The sequence below is a fragment of the Coturnix japonica genome, chromosome Z, assembly GCF_054131305.1.
Source record: "Coturnix japonica strain WE chromosome Z, WE-NBRP24, whole genome shotgun sequence".
NCBI lineage: Eukaryota > Metazoa > Chordata > Aves > Galliformes > Phasianidae > Coturnix > Coturnix japonica.
This window is the reverse complement of record NC_140702.1, coordinates 26640607-26657521: the sequence shown is the minus strand read 5'-3', so window position 1 is coordinate 26657521 and position 16915 is coordinate 26640607. Positions and strand designations below refer to the sequence as shown.

At 40.8% G+C, this 16915-nt stretch overlaps 1 protein-coding gene across 3 annotated transcripts in view; it reads left to right on the top strand.

Moving 5' to 3' along the window:
• The first annotated feature begins 2744 nt into the window (after window positions 1-2744).
• Window positions 2745-16915, top strand: part of EPB41L4A (erythrocyte membrane protein band 4.1 like 4A) — a 107604-nt gene continuing 93433 nt past the window's right edge. Inside the window, exon 1 of one of the 3 annotated variants that reach the window (XM_015849456.3) lies at window positions 2745-3327. In XM_015849456.3, the coding sequence (XP_015704942.1) occupies window positions 3229-3327 (99 nt within the window). In that variant the 5' untranslated portion in view covers window positions 2745-3228. Of the gene's footprint in view, window positions 3328-3449; window positions 3780-16915 lie in introns of those variants that run through there. The other 2 variants (XM_085529865.1, XM_085529864.1) reach the window with 2 other exon arrangements.

Here is a 16915-nt window from a genome sequence, read left to right as displayed (position 1 = left end):
TTAAATAATGTCAAATCCCAATTCACTATGGGCTGATACTACCCAGTGGATGCATACTTATCACATGTAGTAATGCATAGTTTGATGTGAGAAATGTGCATTCATGTGCATTTGGGGGGAAGGGCCAGAAAAAAAAATACAGTAGCATGTCAAACATCTGAAGAACCTCTTTTAAAAGGACTGAAAATGATTGGGGCAGTTATAAGGCAATGATGTGTGGGCAGGTGGACACATATAGAGCCAGAGTGGTGCAGTGCAGCTGAAAGACTTGTGTTTTATGGCTCCTGTGACAAACCTAGTCCCTGCCAGAAAATGCCTGTTGAACAGTACTCCTGTTAGGAATTTCTTCTTTAATGGAAGAAGCATTTGGGGTTGTATATTTAGAGCTTATGCTGTTTTCTGTTTCCATCTTGCACTTGTTTCGTTAGACCTCAATGCTTTGCTCTGTTCTGTGTGTGAGCAGGGAGCTGAATCCAGGAAGCTTGGTCTTCATGAGAGAAAGAAGGTGGAGATGTTACTCTGTAGTTGGTGTTAACTTTCCACCAGTCTTCCAGATGCCACATGGATGAGATACAGGAATTCCTTTGCTACAGGCTGACAAATAAGAATGACTGTGTCAGTGGCTGAGAAAAGCTCAGCATGTCTCTTGCTACGTGCTCATTAGTGAGAAAGCAGGCATTCTGAACCCTCCTTCAGGCTGTTAGTGTTACTGCTGATATGCTAGAATATGGATGTAGGTCACTTCATGTATAGAAGTCAATGCGGCTCTCAAGTGTCTCGTTCATATGACCACATTAAAAATACTTAGTTAAAGCAAAACTGATAATGATTCTTAAGACATACTGGATAATAGCAACTGCAGTGAATTGCACTGGGTTCCTCAGAAAGATGATGGACAAAAAAATGCCCTTATGACCTGGTCCTGTACTCACATGCCTGAGTTAAACGTGTGCATAAGTGTTTGTGCGATGAGATTTTATGTCAGCAAGTTTTCCTTTGGTGTGCTTGCCCTGTGTTTCTTCTTGCTGAGAGAAGAAAAACTAGCTCAGTTTACTGATGGATTTGGAAAACAGACGACTGTCTCATGTTTCTCACAATTTGTGAACCGGCCTGATACTTGAAATAAATAGGCAGTGCTGGTGTTAATGTAGTGTAAAGCTCTGAGCAAGCCTTGGGTCCTGCATTTTTGCCCCTCCTAATCAGTTGTTTTGCTTTCACGATCTCCTTGAGTCACACTGATCCTTCACAGAGATTCCATCCTCTCTTCTTATGCTGTCCTAGAGATTTTCCCACTTCTTTAGTCCAGGACTCCTTTCAAGGTCCTTACCCCAGATGGTAGGTTCTGATAGTGCTGGCAAACCAGCTGCCAGCTATGCTCTGGGGCAGTAGTTGTGTAGGAGGCAATTTTACATTAATAGCTCTGTGCTACAAACACTGGCATCAGCTGAATGTGAGTGCGTATTTGATATAGTCCCAGTGGAGCAATCATCTGATGTGTAGTAGCTTGAAAAGAATCTTCAAAACAGAGGACACTGAGTCATTCACTTGGACTGCCTATAACCTTGATTTAAACTGCTCAGGTGCAGGACTGAGCAATGTGATCTGTTTTTAAGTTGCAGTTAAAGGTTTTAAAACAGATTCTGAGTTCACTGAGCCCTCCCCCTCACTTGATTATCAGTGATTTATACATACATAATGACTTTAACTGACTGAGGGGGTAATTTATGTCATGACATGCATGATATATAGATCTAAATAGACTAAATAGGGAGGAAAATGAACCATCTGCTCCCTAGGAAACTGTCTGTTGTCAGAAGGATTCAAGAACTGTTTGAAAAATATGGCAGGAAAAGCAGGAATAAATTTATCTGAAGTTCTTATAATGTCTAGACGACATGTTCACTGGGCATACACAATCCAACAAACACGATTAGGACCTTGAGTTTTTAAGCTTTTGCAATACTTTGCATTCTGTTTTTATGAACATATATAATGCCAATTATACAAGTCTGACATATTTGCCTTTTGCCCTGATGGTCACAATGCCCATGGAAAACACTGACTGGCTGGTTTGTACGTCTACAGTGTGGATAAAGAGATCCCAAGACCTTGCTGTTCAGGTTTGCACACAGCCTGCACTGAAAAAGAGAAAGGGAAAACAGGCTTCTATTTAGGGCAGCATTTAAATGCAGAAGTGTTGTTCTCTATACCACACACCTACACGGCTGCGAGGCTCTGCCAGGGGGAAAATCTCCTTATGCCCTTGTCTTGCACAATGTGAGCAAACCAAGTGTAAGAAGAACACTTAACATGTACTCTTACACGTAGACATGTAAATGTGTCTAATCTCCAGCTGGACAGCTTGTGCAAGCAGAGAGCAGGCTTAACTTCTGATCGAAGGGGAAAAAAAAAAGCATACAGTATTGGTAGCATTTGGTAGCAATAATACACAGGTGGACAACTGAGTGGTCCAGAAATTATACAGAGACAACTGCAACTTCTTTTACATCCTATTTTCTTTTCACAGGACCGATAGTTTTTAAATGCATTTGCATCAAGTTCACCATTTAGACGAGCAGGCACTTTAAAGGAGGCTTTAAAGCCATCCTTTCCCGGACCCTCCCGCCCTTCTCTCCAACACTCCCCCACCTCGCGCCGAGAAAACCCATCAATCGTCCCCGACCCTCCGCCCGCAGGAGCCCGTCCCTCGCGGGGCCCAGCAGGGGTCACTGCTGCCGCGGCGCGGGGCGCGGCCGGGCGGGGCGGCGGCGGGCAGGGCAGCTCCGTGTCTGGCTGCAGCCGGGGCGGTCGCTCCGCCGGGCAGCGCTGGGTGCACAGGTGCCGTCTGCGGCCTCCGTGCCGGACCCGCGGCTCCGCTATAGCAGGGTCGGCGGGCGTGAGCCGCGGCGTTGCCTCGGCGGCCGCTCCATCGCACAAAGAGGCAGCGAGGGAACGTGCGCGCACGGGGGGGTGGGCGGCTCGGCACCTCCCCGGGGCGGCGGAGCGCCGTGACAGCGAGGGCCGTGCCCGGCTCCTTCCTCCGTAGCTCCGTGCCGGTCTCTCCGCGGGGAGCTGCCCGCAGCCCCGTCCGAGCGCTCCCGCGGGATGGCCGCGGTGGAGGGTGGTCCCACGGGGCCGGGCGCTGAACTATAGCGGCCCCGGCCTGCAGCCGACACGGCCCTGCCCGGCTGCGGCTCAGCCCTAATCGGCTCCTGGCGCCCGGCAGGCATGGGCTGCTTCTGCGCCGTCCCGGAGGAATTCTACTGCGAAGTTTTGTTCCTGGACGAGTCCAAGCTGACCCTCACCACGCAGCAGCAGGGCATCAAGGTGAGGGCGGGCGGCGGCGCTGCCTCGTGTCTCGTCGTGTGGCCGGGAGGGGTCCCAGGGATCCCGCGGGGGGGGGGCGGAAAAATGAATGGGGTGTCTTTGGTTGTGGTCTGGTGAGGGACAGATGGCCCGGGAAGATGCGTGCCTTGGAGAGCTGTAGGATTTCAGTCAGCAGGTGCCGGGCAGCGCGGAACACTCCGGATACTCCACGCAAGTGTTTTCCTCTACGTGCTGCAGAAAAGAAGAAATAGAAGAGTGCGCTGTACGATCCCCCTGAGCTGCCGCTCCCGGCGGTGCCTCCCCAAGCCCCGGGTAGCAGCGGCCCTCTTTGGCGGTGGGTAGGGGATCCTCAGCCCGGCCGTGGGCTGCGGTTGTCTGCCTCGCGCTGCTGAGCCCCGGCAGTGAGTGCGAGCCGAGGTTTTGCTGGAGGCCTTTGACTTGGTCGGGTTCGGGTAAGTTAGGAAAGAGCAAATGGTGCGTCTCGGACACTTGAAGCTCAGCACGAGGTCTTGCAATTGTTAGCAAAATGATAATGTGCTTGAATCAGGAAATCAATCAAACAACAATAAAAATAACTGAACTGTAAGTTTTTATGACTTGATTCTGGAAAACGGATGAAACATTTAAAGGATATGCTGGGATAGCTTGCATGTGTCACCTCCAGTAACTGGAGCAACCAGGGAGAAGAAAGGAAAGGGAGAACAGAGAGCCTGCAATTAATAATATCAATATAACCATAATCTTTGGCACTACCAACTCTGCGTGTACTGAGAATTTTCAAGCTCTGCAGAACCAACAACCTGCAGATAGCTCAAAATGAAGCTTAGTGCAGATGGGTGAGCAAATTGCTGTGTTACTGGAATTCATTACCTACGTACCTAAGGTCTTTCAGGTGTGAGCTTTGACACATCTGAAAAACTTGTCTTTGTAGTCACAGAAGAACATTTGAAGAATAGTCTGCAGAAATAGTCCTGTAGTGAGCTTCACAAATCCAAGACCTGAAAGGTGGTGGCTGTGTGCAGTGTTTGACAGAGTCGTCCCATGTGAAGGAAAGGGTCTAATAGAGGTACAACTCCACTTTAAGAATCTGAGACCTGAAGTGCTGGGAATGGTCTTGTTTCAGATCAGGGTGTGGTTTCCTGCCATTGTTGCTGAGACCTGACTGTGGTGTGATGCTGAAGATTTGATCCCTTCCACCTGCTCCTTCCCAGTGTTGAATTCCCATTCTCTGAACTGCTGAATTCCCTTTCCCATTGAGCAGTTGTGGAGTGAGTTGTAACAGTTTGTGGATCTGACAGAAAAGTAATAGTTGGCTAATATTGTGCAGTCAGCACTGGGATTACACCCTAGGGAACTTTGGGGAAAGGAGAATCTCTATATTTCTGTTTATTTATTTTGGTAGCAGCCTTTTTGTTAGTTTCAATTTTGTTTTAATTTGTATCATGTGAAACCACGCCCCAGTGCTGCAGCTTCCAGGAGCAGAACAGAGCTGTGCAGCTCCCTGACCTCGCCAGTGGTTTCCACCTTTGTGTTCTTTCTCCCTTGTGTTTGCACAGCTGTGTGTGAAGAGCAGTGCGCGTCTAGCTGAAGAGGAGCCACCACTTCTCCTCTTTCTGGGTTAGTCCTCAGTTGGATCCTGGTCCTCCTTAGAGCAGAGGACAGAAGCAAGTCCTGTTTTATGACACTTTAAATCACTTTTTTTTTTTTTTTTTTCTGTGGTTTTCCACTGAATCTACATGATTATTTAATCATTATTTATATTAAAAAAAAAACCTTAGAATTTGTCATATCCTGGCAAATTCGATGTTTTAACCATGAGATAAAACAGTTGTATAACTTTGTTGCATGTTTTGTTTGTTTTACCTCTAAAAATGTATTCTTAATGAATTTGTTTCCATAGTATTTCAGCTTTGGCACAAGGTACAGACTATTTACTGTCAAGTATGTGTGTGATTGCAGTGGATTTAGTGGAGATGTTTGCTGTGAAGGGTGAGAGGCTGAGCTCTGTCTCCAGAAGCGCTCAGTAACTTTGTTGTTTTGGTCAATCTGAAATAAAGGGGCAAAGCCCTGGGAGTCTGAAAAATGCTTTGCTTAGTTTGCATGACACTTACTTCTGTCTTGATGTATTTGACAACATCTATATGTAGTAAAACACTACATTTTTTGAGTTATGATCTCTGTTAATACACTCTTGATAAAGAAGAGTAATGTGTGCACTTTATTAAATCACTGCATAGTGCTGGTGGAGGAGGAAGGCTCTCAGAGCCACCCCTCCTCTGTGGATTTCTGTGGGCTCCTCATGGAAAGGAGAAGTCTGCTTTTCCTGCATGCAGACAGATAAGGTGCAAGGAGATCCAGCAACTCTCCAGGGTCTTGCAGCAGGTGGGTCAGTATCTAGCCCTGCACAAGGCCACTGGAACCTGCAGGACACAGTTACCTGCCTGCCTGGGCCTCACTGCTGGCAGTGCTCAGGCAGCCTCTTCTGTGGCTCTGAATGGCTTTTGCTCCTCATGGTTTTCCATGTTTTTTTCACTGCTGGCCATGCTGTCTTGCTGTTCTCCCTTTTTATCTTTGCAGCATAAGGTAAGGGTGCTTTTGTGTGGAAAGGTGCAAACTGGTTCTCCAGCTGTCAGGTTTACGGTAGGCTGATAACAGCTAGAAAATCAGGAAATCAGATATCACACAGCAATTTTTATGTTTCCCTGTATCCCATTGGCTGAGGGAGGTATTTTGGAGAGCAAGTGTTTTGAGACAAAAAAGGCAATGGCAGCTCTTAGTCCAGACAGTTTTGGATTTGAGAGAGTGTATTTGCTGTGTTCTGGTACTGCGTGCCTGATGGAGGCATATGGTACAAAGTGTGGCATCTGTTCAGGCTCGTGGATGGAGCTCTGACAGTGGTGTTCATGACACCAGTTAAGAGATTTTAATGAAACTTATTGCTAATAAAAATTAGCTGATAATAGGAACACATTTTTTGCTTTTATTTTAAGGCGTCATCATACAGATCGAACAGTAAGTTAGGCAGCTTTATGCAAAGGTGTTACCTTTGGGTAGGCACTTTTTATTCAGTGGAGTTGCAGGGCATGTCAGAAGTATTCTGATATGATGTCTGACTGTGAATGGGTTATGTGAGTCACATACATTAGTTCTATTAGGAATTAGAGTAATTGTCACTGAAAGAGATTGGTGTGCCTTATTGCACCATTTGTATTTTTGTGTGTTGAGGAAACTCTGTATGGACTTGGAAGATTCTGCTTTGACTTGTGATAAGCTTTATCAGAAGGATTAACTGGAGTTTTTCACTCCCTTTTGGAAATTTCTTTTTCTTTTTACATCTGAGCAGCTTAAAATGTTCCAGAGTTCATGCTTGCAAAATAAAACACAAAAAAATGCGGATGCATCTTTAGCATAAGCTAATTTAGGTCTAGTGGACTCCAGTAAATATGAGAATGGTAGGCACCTCTATTTCTCCTGATATAAACACTTACTGAATACACATGCCAGCAGAACATAGATCCCTATGACTGAAAACATCTCATTGTTTGCTAATGATTCAAGTTGAGAGTCAGCATTGAAAATCAAATTGGCAGTCATTTGCTATGTGAATATGGGATGTGTTCCTTGTGATAGTAATTTCTGTTGTATTGTTTCTGCATCTTTCAAAAAGCATGTTTCTGTCATAAATTTTCTCCCTTATGCAGGCACACTATTTCAGAAAGCCCAAAAATCTCTTTAATGGTAGAATGCAGCTGCTTTGGACCTGTAGAAATTTTGGTCTGTGCTACTAAACTGCAGGATAAAAACTCAAGTGCGTTACATCTGGGTATTCTTTCCTTTGCTATGGTTCAGATGGATTAAGAGATACTTTCAGTGTGGATTCTTCTAGATGTTCAGCATGTTGTGAAAGAATGTTCAGCATTCCTGTGAAAATAATAGTTAATAAAAGTTAAACCTTCACTATCACAGTATTTAAAGAATGGAATTTTGAAATCTTGTTATTTTTAAGCTGAAATGGCATTTAGAAAAAAAATTTCCAAGTCTTGCTTCAAACCATGTGGTTTCTTGTCTATAAAAGCTGCAGGATTCTGTCAGTTGTGCATATTCTGCTTGGCAGTGGGGGAGCTAAACAAATAGGCTAATCAGACTCTAAGTGTGTGTAAGTACACGTTCTTCTTCAGTGATGCGGTATCACTAAAGATTGTTTCTAATAAAAGCTACAAAAATATTTTAAGAAAACTGTGATTTATATCCAGTAGGAGGGATAAATAATTAAACTTCCACATTAGAAGAATTCTGAATTTTTATCTTTTTATTATGGATATAAAAAAGGATGAGGAGATCTGATTGTGCACTGTATGCAAGGTGGCACGTGTGGAATTGTGCAGTGTGTTGGTACTTTAATTGGAGAGAAGTGAAAGGAACAAAAGGATTCGCATACCTTGCTATCTAGTGCTTCTAAAAATCACTGTCACATGTTTGAAATAGATTACTAATTTTACTGAAGTCTTTGCAGATGAGACCAGGAAGATACTCTGGGGAGTAACCAGAAAATAAATGAACACTGAGATACTGTTTTCCCTAGGTGCACTTAACTAAATTAATGAAACTAGCATGACAGCAAGAAGGAAAGCCATTGACTTTTAAATGAAGTTACCTCTTAGTCACCTTGAGATTTGAGCATTAATGTTGTCAGAGGATTCTGTTTGCTGGCTTCAATGAGCAATGATTTCTTAATATAATCAGAACATATCTAACATTGTGGGGTGGTCTTTATATTAAACTGCCTTTTGGATTTTGGTAAATGGGAATCAGCATTTCTTGTATTGGGCTATTTAGTGTAGTAAAATACCATCTGTTGATATGTTATGTTTTACTTTGTTCGGTTCTAAAACCAAATTTACTTGTAGAATTGCTACCCTTCCTCTTCGACTCTGGAAAGAAAATCCTTGGGAGCTGGAACCACTTCATATCAAAGATACCACTTTTGGAGAGACTAAATAATTGGGATGGCGCTTCAGAAAGATAATTTAATAAGTTGCAGGTTTTGTTGTTGTTATTTCACATTGTATATATATGTTAACAAGGTGCTATTGAAAATGTGTGAAAAGTGAGAATTAACATATTGATTGTGCTGCACCGTTAATACCAGTATTTTTGATATACAGATGGCAGAATAAGTGATTTTTTTTTCCCCTTTCTTGTTTCTTGAGCTCTTTTTTTTTTTTTTTTAATAGTGTTTTCCACAAGATAATTTTTATAGTTCTTTTTTTTTTTTTGGTAGTGATATTACAGGTTTATTTGCTGTATTTTCATGACAAGTGAAGTCTTTACAGTCAAGTGACATTACAAAACCTGAGTAGAATGTGGTAGACTGCATTTCAGTACATTTCAGGTTCTTGTGCTTGCTGTGTATCCATTCAATTTCCTAACTTGAAATCAAGATTGTAATTTCTGTATTGATTATGCTTTTGTTCCTGCTTCTTCCTGTCCATTCTCTCTTAGCGGTAGTTGAACCCTGCAGGCACTGAGGTCAAAGGGGCATGCCTGGGGTTGCCACATGCTATTACTTAGAAGTGGAAAGACAGCAGAGGCATTGCAGAATGAGAGCTGGGCTCTTTTGGTCTTGCACTGCCCTTCTAATCTCTGCTGGAAGGTTGTATTCCTTGGTTTGTGTCCATAAGTACTGTGAGGTTGTTAATTTTTTAAAAAGCTAAAATTTAAATTGTGGTATTTAGAGATTTATGTCACTGTAGGACAGGCACACCTTGTCTTGTTTGCTGTGCCATTGGCTACGAGTTGGCCATCCTCAGTGAACCCTGGGGAGGTAGGTGCTCACCTGCAAGAAGAAGGTCTTGAGAGGACCAGTCTGAAGAACTGCATGGTTTATTTGACAGAAAGAAAGGACAAGTCCAGTAATGGAGAGGTCAGAATTAGGAGTTAAGTGTGGTTGGGAGTATCAGTAAGAGAGGAAAAGAAATGTGGTGATAAGGGAAGAAACTTTTCGATGAAAGGTAATTCCAGTAGATCCTTTCCAAAGCAGGAAATGAGAAGCCTCAGTGATGTCTCTGAATTGGCAGTATAAGCTGCTGTTACTGAAAAGAACAAGGAAAATGTAAAATATACAAGTAGTGGTTTTTGTATCATTCTATGCAGAAATCTTTAGGGACTGGAAGTCATTGTCAACATACAGAAAAAGGGTCCTGTTTTGAAGTTTGTTTTTTAAAATTCTCATAGAGTTTTGAAAGGGTTGATCTTAAACAGTTCCTTCTTTCTCTTTGCCTCTGGTGATATTTTGGTTGTTCTGTCATGGTGCAATGTGAGGGAGGAGCATTGGACCATCCCAGCAGTCAGGTATTGATATTGTGTTTAATAAGGGTAACCGTTACATTCTATGAAAACTAACTACATTCAAAATATGTAGTAAATATATTGTTTCATAGCCATGGATAATTACTAATGTTGAGGGGGAAGTGGGCTATATTTTTGTACTTTGTGGGGTTTTGTTTTGCTTTTGTTTATTTGTTTGTTTGGTCCACATTTAGTCCTTATACTTGTCAGGGCTACAGACAGTTCTTTGTAACGCAAACAAGAAAATGCTCTTTATTTGTCCAGTTCTAGTTAATGAATTTTCAGATAGGTGGGTGACTGTATGTGGCTGAGCGTGAGTTTGATAATAAGTGGCTCTGTGGTTTGGTATCTTTACTGTGTTCTCAGGAAAATGTGAGGTAAGCCAAAGAATTAATCCTTCAGTACCATGTGAGACAAAGCACCTTTTAGCAAGGGAAAAGGAGCATCTTTTATCTCTAAGTTGCATGAAAAGTGTTCTGAATACAGAAAATGGCAGTTTTCCCATGTAATTAGTGGTAAAATTTGGCATGATTACTGATGTGTGTAAGCACACATTTTAGTGCTTTGCAGAACAAAAGGCAATTGGCTGTCTTGCAGGGTTAAGCCAGGTAATTATCACTGGACCTGGCTCTTGTTTTCCACATAACTGTGTTTTTCAGGGTAACTTTTCATTTATAACAGAGCCATCTTTATGAGGGGTATCCTGAGAACTGCAAGGGTGAGTCAGTTTTAGTTTAAGGTGTGTGAATTGGTGAAGCTGACTACTCAGAATTCCAAAAGGAGGAAAAACACTTATGTGACAACAACCACTTTTTCAGATTTAATATGTGTTAAGAAACTTTTATATTTTCAAGTTTTCTGAGTCCATGCTTTTACTATCTGTGAAGACAGAGTTATGGAGTACAAGGAGCCCCGGGCATCGTGGACTCAGTGTTATGAGATGGGCGTATCTGATATGTGTTTTACATAGACCAGACATTCCCATTGGATTTTTATTTGAAGTTTGCTTGATGCTGGGAGACAACCTATCTTTTGCATAAATGATTTATTCTGACATATAAAATGAATAAAAGAAGGAGCTGAGTTTCTGGCTGTCATAGTTCTGGTTTTCAGTGTGAGTGGGGAATAAGTGGTATGTACCAGGTGCTTTGAAGGTAGGTAATGTGGAAGACTGCCTGGTACAGCTGAAACTATTCTCTTTATATTGAGGACCATACAGCAAATAGTCCTGACAACTGTGCATGGACCTTCCTTCACAGTGAGTTAGGATGCTTCAGCATGGATCATGGGAGAAAAAAGGTAGCTTTAGTTCAGTACTGGTGGTCAGGAGACAAAGGCCTCGGGCAAATGAGGGGGAGATGCAAATTGAATGTGTGGTTATACTGGCAAAACACTCTTTCCAGGTTGATGTTTCCTCTGAGAAAGGAGAGAAAGCTACAAAACCTTGTAATGGAACCGTTTGAAGAACTGCTTGAATGTCCTGACTTGCCCTCAGCTTTTTAGGTTTCATTTGCATCAACTGCTTTGGGTAGGGTTGACTTGAAGGTGTTTTTAATATATTTTTTGAAGGATTGAATATTTATCCTGATGCTCAAAAGATCAAATCTTTTGCTTCTTTTTTAAGTGATTCTTCAGTCATATTCTTCCTCCCATTTTTTTTTTTTTTCTATATAAAAATGTCTCAGCATGGCCTTTTCGTTTTGTGTGCAACATTTGAGTTGCATGAATGCTTCAGTTTACTTCTCAGTGTGTACTTTCAATGTATAGGATCACATTTAGAAACGAAAGCTTCTGATATCCTTCAAAGACACAGCATTTATTTTGGGTTACTACAAATAGTCTTTGTTTTTCTGTATTAAGACCTGACAGCTCTACACTCCCCACAATCACTTCTGCAAACCATTTTCTCCTTAAAAGTGGGGTTTGTTTTTCCCCTCTCCCAGTGCTGTGAATAGACATGGACAAGTTTTATTACAAAGAAAATGTTCTTGGCCTTCTGATTCCTTCAGTAATTCATTGTCCGTGGGGTATTCTGGCAAAAGGTAGTACTCTTCCTTGGGCAGTAATTTGGTAGTAACATTTCTTTATCTTGTCAAAGCAGTAGTGAGTTACTAGAGCTTTTCTCTGATTTGAGAACAAACTGAGAATCTGCTTTCAATACTAGTGACAGCAAAAGATGTTTTAGCATACTTCAGTACTGACTTCAAGCAGAGCCAAATTGGACCCTATTTTTTTTACAAGCAGACTCAATAAATGATGACTCTTGAAAATAAAACATGTTAGATCGTGTTCAAAGATGTTACATTATTATTCACATAAAAGAGACACACACACTTCTAATGAAAAGTTAAACTTTTTCTTAGCCATCCTTGGCCTTTCTTTGGCATTCAGGTCTTAGGTCTGACAGTTTAGAGCATGAAAGCTGTGCTTACTGCTCTCAGGATTCGCCTTTATTCCATGATCCTGGAGCTGCTTTTTCTCTTTTCCTGCTTTCCTGAATGAATTCTGCAAGAGAAGCAATTTTTTGTGAGCTGATTCCTAAAGACTTTTCTTAAGGATGATCTTAAGTGAAAATCATGTTTGTTTACAAACTCTGCTTTGTTGAACAAATGCAAGTGAACAAAAGTCAGCCTGGTGTGTCAGAAAAAAACATCTTTTTGACATTGTGTGTATATCTGTGTAAAAGTTAGAGCGGTTCTTTGTGGAAGGGTGATGTTTAGGAGCTGGAATCTATAATGTCAAAAGAAGAGAAGAATCTCAAATTTTCTTTTGTTGTCTTTCTTTGCATTAATTTGAATTGTCAGTGTTTTTGTAACAACCTCATATATGTGTGTGTGTGTGTGTATATATATATATATATATATATATATATATATTCTTATTTTTTTCCCTGTAGTCTGCAGAAGCTCTGTAAGAAGGCAAAAGTACCAAGTACGAAGTTCTTAAACCAGATGGGTCCACTGAATATGAACAAAAACTAGCTTTTTATTCTAGATGTCGGTTTTTTTTTTTTTTTTTGCCCTTCTATGTATTCTGTACCTTTATTTATTACTCAAGAGAATTACATAGGTCAGGGTTGAGGCTTTGCAGTAGGGCAGCCTGAGTAAACCTCCCTACAAAATAATTAATCCAGAACTTTTCACGAGCAAATAATGCGCTTAGAGAAACTCCTAAATCAAAAGGGTAAGTGGAATTTCCTTCAGTTTTATTTTATCCTAATAAGTGCCTTCTCTTGATGATTCAAAACACTTCTTTTTTTTTTCTTTTTTCATTTTTTTTTTTTTAAATATGCCTGCTCTACTGTTTAAGCATGTTTAAGCATGCACTTGAGAAGTCACAAAAGTACAAGCCAGTGTTCATTGCTGTACTCAACTGTCTTCTGAAGTTTTATGAATGTGTGCAGTGCCCACCTCCTTGCTGTAACAGAGATTATTCTTCGTTTGTGTAAAATCCACCAGATGGCTGATCTCATTCTGTGGAACATGGTGCGAGTTTCTTCTGCCTTTGCTAACAGTGAATTTAGTTATTCGTTTTTTCTACGCTTGACATAAATTTCAGCACAGGGAGCAGATAGACACAGTGTCCTTACTGAAAAGAAAGGTACTTAACAGGTTGCTACTTTTTACATAGTTTCTCATGCTTGTTCTGATTTTTGTGTTGTGCATACTGAAGAAATATAGGATAAGAAAATTAACTCGAACTGTAGCAATTGAATTTTAAACGTTGATTTCTGAGGGAACAAAAAACCAAGTAAGGCAATGTGCTTGACCTTCCTCTCATTAAAGCATGCCAAACTGGAAGCATGTTCTTCTGTACAGGAGCTAGCAAGGAGTATGTTGCTTGTAAGAAGCAGGTGTTTGCTGTGGGTTCACCATGCATGCAGATGTGCTTGCAGTTTGAAATCAGTTTAGACAATTACTGGGCAGAGTTATGGGGAGAAGGAAACCTGATCTGGCTGATAGGCGCTTTCAAAACAGCACAGCCTTGCAAAGAGGAAAAAAGGTCACGATGCAGGGAAAAGCACGATTCTTCTTAGCTCTTCCAAGTCTGAAGCTGGAGCAGGGAACCAGGCAAACTGTTTAAAAGAAGTTGCAGTAGCAATTGTTTAAAGCATACACAAAGGAAGTCTTGTGTTCTGTCAAGAGCTAGCCATTTTCTATCTGGAAGAAGGGACCAAACATTTAATTAAACAATGCATTGACTATTAGTTTATTATGCTTTAGCATAATATGATAAATGAAAGCTGTTGCTCATGTATATATCTGTTTCCTCCCGTACATGTTAGCGCTTGAGTTTTTGTAGAATGATGATTGTTTTAGTTGTGACTGCATGTGAGCAGACTGAAAAAACAACAAAGTCCACTGCAAACCGTGAGCACAAAGGCAGGCCCTGCCCCAAAGATCCATAGTCTAGGGCTGAAGCAATATGCAGCGAGTGAACTGACAGGTGTGTAAGAGGATCTGATTAGAATGGAGGAGAAAAGAGGGCATGTTGTCAGTTGATGGACTATTATCTCTTTGCTGTAGGATGGCTGATTAATTTTGGGCTGTTCTTTTAACAGTATAAATTTTGTGGGTAAATAGCACTAGGCATTCATTCCAAATAATAAACATGTAGGATGGATGGATTGCTAAGAACTGACCTGTATCCACTTGCTGAAGGTATGCCATAGTTTCAGGTAAGGATGTTTTGTTTTTACTACAGAACGTTCATGAAGATAAAAAGCTGTGAAAAGAATCTGTACTGAAGCAAGTAATTTTGTCCTTTCCTTAAGTGGGAAAGGTAATAGGTTAGCATTACCAGATTGACAGACTTTCCCTGGAGTGGGCTGGCAGGGAGGTATGCTGTGACTCCAGGAGCAGCCTGAATGTTTGCAGGTGAGCCTGAATATTTTAAGCATCTTCTGCACAAAGCTGCAAAGATAGCTCGTCTGCTCAAGGTCTAGGGGGTGATTCCACAGCACATGCTAACCTTACCAAAACATAAAACCCACAGTCTGTCAAACTCTTGGATCAATTCTGTCAGCTCATCATACCCTAAAGTCTCCAACAGTTAGGCCTGCATGCAGAAATGGTTTTTCTGACTAACTGGATGTGCAGAGCTGCAGCCTCTGATAGACTGTTTTGTTAAAGATTATGAGAGCATTCATGATAGTGTAGGCTACTTACTGGGCAAGGAGTGTAGCTTGAAGCACCTTGAAACATCTCTGTCTAGAAGGAGACATGTCTGTCTCTCTCTATCTCTATTCTATAGGGTAAGGATTAAGCAGAAAAGTATTTTGGTGGAATTACTGGCTTGCTTGAACCTGAATGGAACAGATGACTTTTGTTTCAATTTAATTCATTTAGCTAGAAGTCTGGATTTACATGTCCATTTTTTATTTTGCACAGAAGTTTGTTCTCTCTGGGGTTCTTTCTTCAACTGAGCATTGTAATCTCAAGGGATTAAACAGGGAATCCAGACTGATTAAGACTGAATGAATAAAGTCAGTGGTTTGGTTTTGGTCAGCTTACACATGTTTAGATGTAGGAGAAAGAAATAATGTTGTCCTTTGTCAAATTCAAATGATCTCAAACAACATCCAAACAATAGTGAATAATAATAAAAAAAAAGGTGACAAAACAACAAAAATGATACATATAAAAAGAAGAAATTGCATGGATCTGGTCTTAGCAAGGATGATCCTGCTGATGTCTGTTGTATCAAGTAATCATAGGCAGGACAGGCATGATATTTATTTTCAAAAGCATTTTGACACTGTATAAGTCTTTCCAGAGCTCATATTTCTAAAAGTTGTGTCTGGCACTAAGATAGTTCTGGAAATCTGTCTTAAGACCTGAATTAACAGTTAAAAAGTAACTATCAATATAGTATCTCTTACATAAAGTTTTCCTTACTGTGCCTGGTCTTATGAGTATTAGACCCATGAGCTAAAAGTGGAAAGCAGTGTCTGAGCATTATGAATTGGCATTTTCTAATTCAGTGCTAGAAGCAGAAGTTACAAGGTTTTATGCTGTTAAATTAGTATCATAAAAAGCAAACCTTCAGCCCCTCTTCCCCTCAAAAAAAGAACAACCAAAAGAACAAGCCAAAACCACACCACCACCACCAGAAAAAAGAACAAAACCAAATTCCACATAATTAAATGTGGATTTAACAGTTTTAAGGAACTGACACAAAGAAATGCTTGCCTCTAAGCAATACTGTAATTTTTCACATGTGAACATATTAAAACGGTTTCATAAGGAAGGTTTGGCTAGTGCAGGGTCATTTATGTAGTGATATGCAGTTGAAAATTGTCTGATTCAGGTGTTACTCTGTCTGTATTTAAGTGCTTCAGTAAGAATATAGCATCTAAACCTCTCGTGTAGTACTTCTGAGTTCTGCTCATTCTAGAAGTTTCTACCTGAAGGTCTGGCTGTATGATCAAAATAACCAGTGTCAGCTGTGATAGCAATTATTGCAAATGTTTTCTAAGTAAATTTAGTTTCATTACTTCTCATTTGTCTGTGCAGTTTGTAATAGATGTAGTTTTCTTCTTTTTAAAGGTGTTTGAGTTGTTTGGAAACCTTCAGATCTGCAGTGTTGCAGTTGGATTCCTATACTAAATTTCCCCTTGTTTGGTGTTTTCTTCAGTACCAAGTCTTGGAATGTCTTTCCTACTCTCATTTGAAATAATTAAAACTTTCTGTTGTCATGGTTGCAGTGAGGCACTTAATAGCGCAAACCCTGCTGACTCTTAAAACCAGTAAGCCTGCATATTTGTATGAGGAAGCATGAAAGTGAAACAAGTATTATGATTGCAAGATTTATTTTTTTCCCCTTGAAGCTGAAATAATTATTTCTCAGTGGCTGGGATTGCTTCTGTTGAGCAGTAAGAGTAGAAGGGAATTGGATGAGAAGGATGTTTGATCAATTTATTATAAATTGCATTAGATGAAGACATCACAGATATGTGGTTTGTTCTTTACAGTATTTTTTTCTTGTCTGATGTATTCTTGAAAATCTCTACTAAAGAGGTTCTGCAGCCTCCCAAGAGCTCGGCTGCAGTCCTTTGTTATCCTTCCAGTTAGAAAGCATTCCCTAACATCTAGCCAGGGTCACTTTTGTTTTCAGTTAAGCTACTTTCATTTTTTTCTAACTCTAGCAAGCCTGTGCATAGAGTACATTCAGTCCTTAACCTTTTATTATGTGCTATTTTACAGTATGTTGGGAGACCTGATTCAAGGAAATGCTGGAC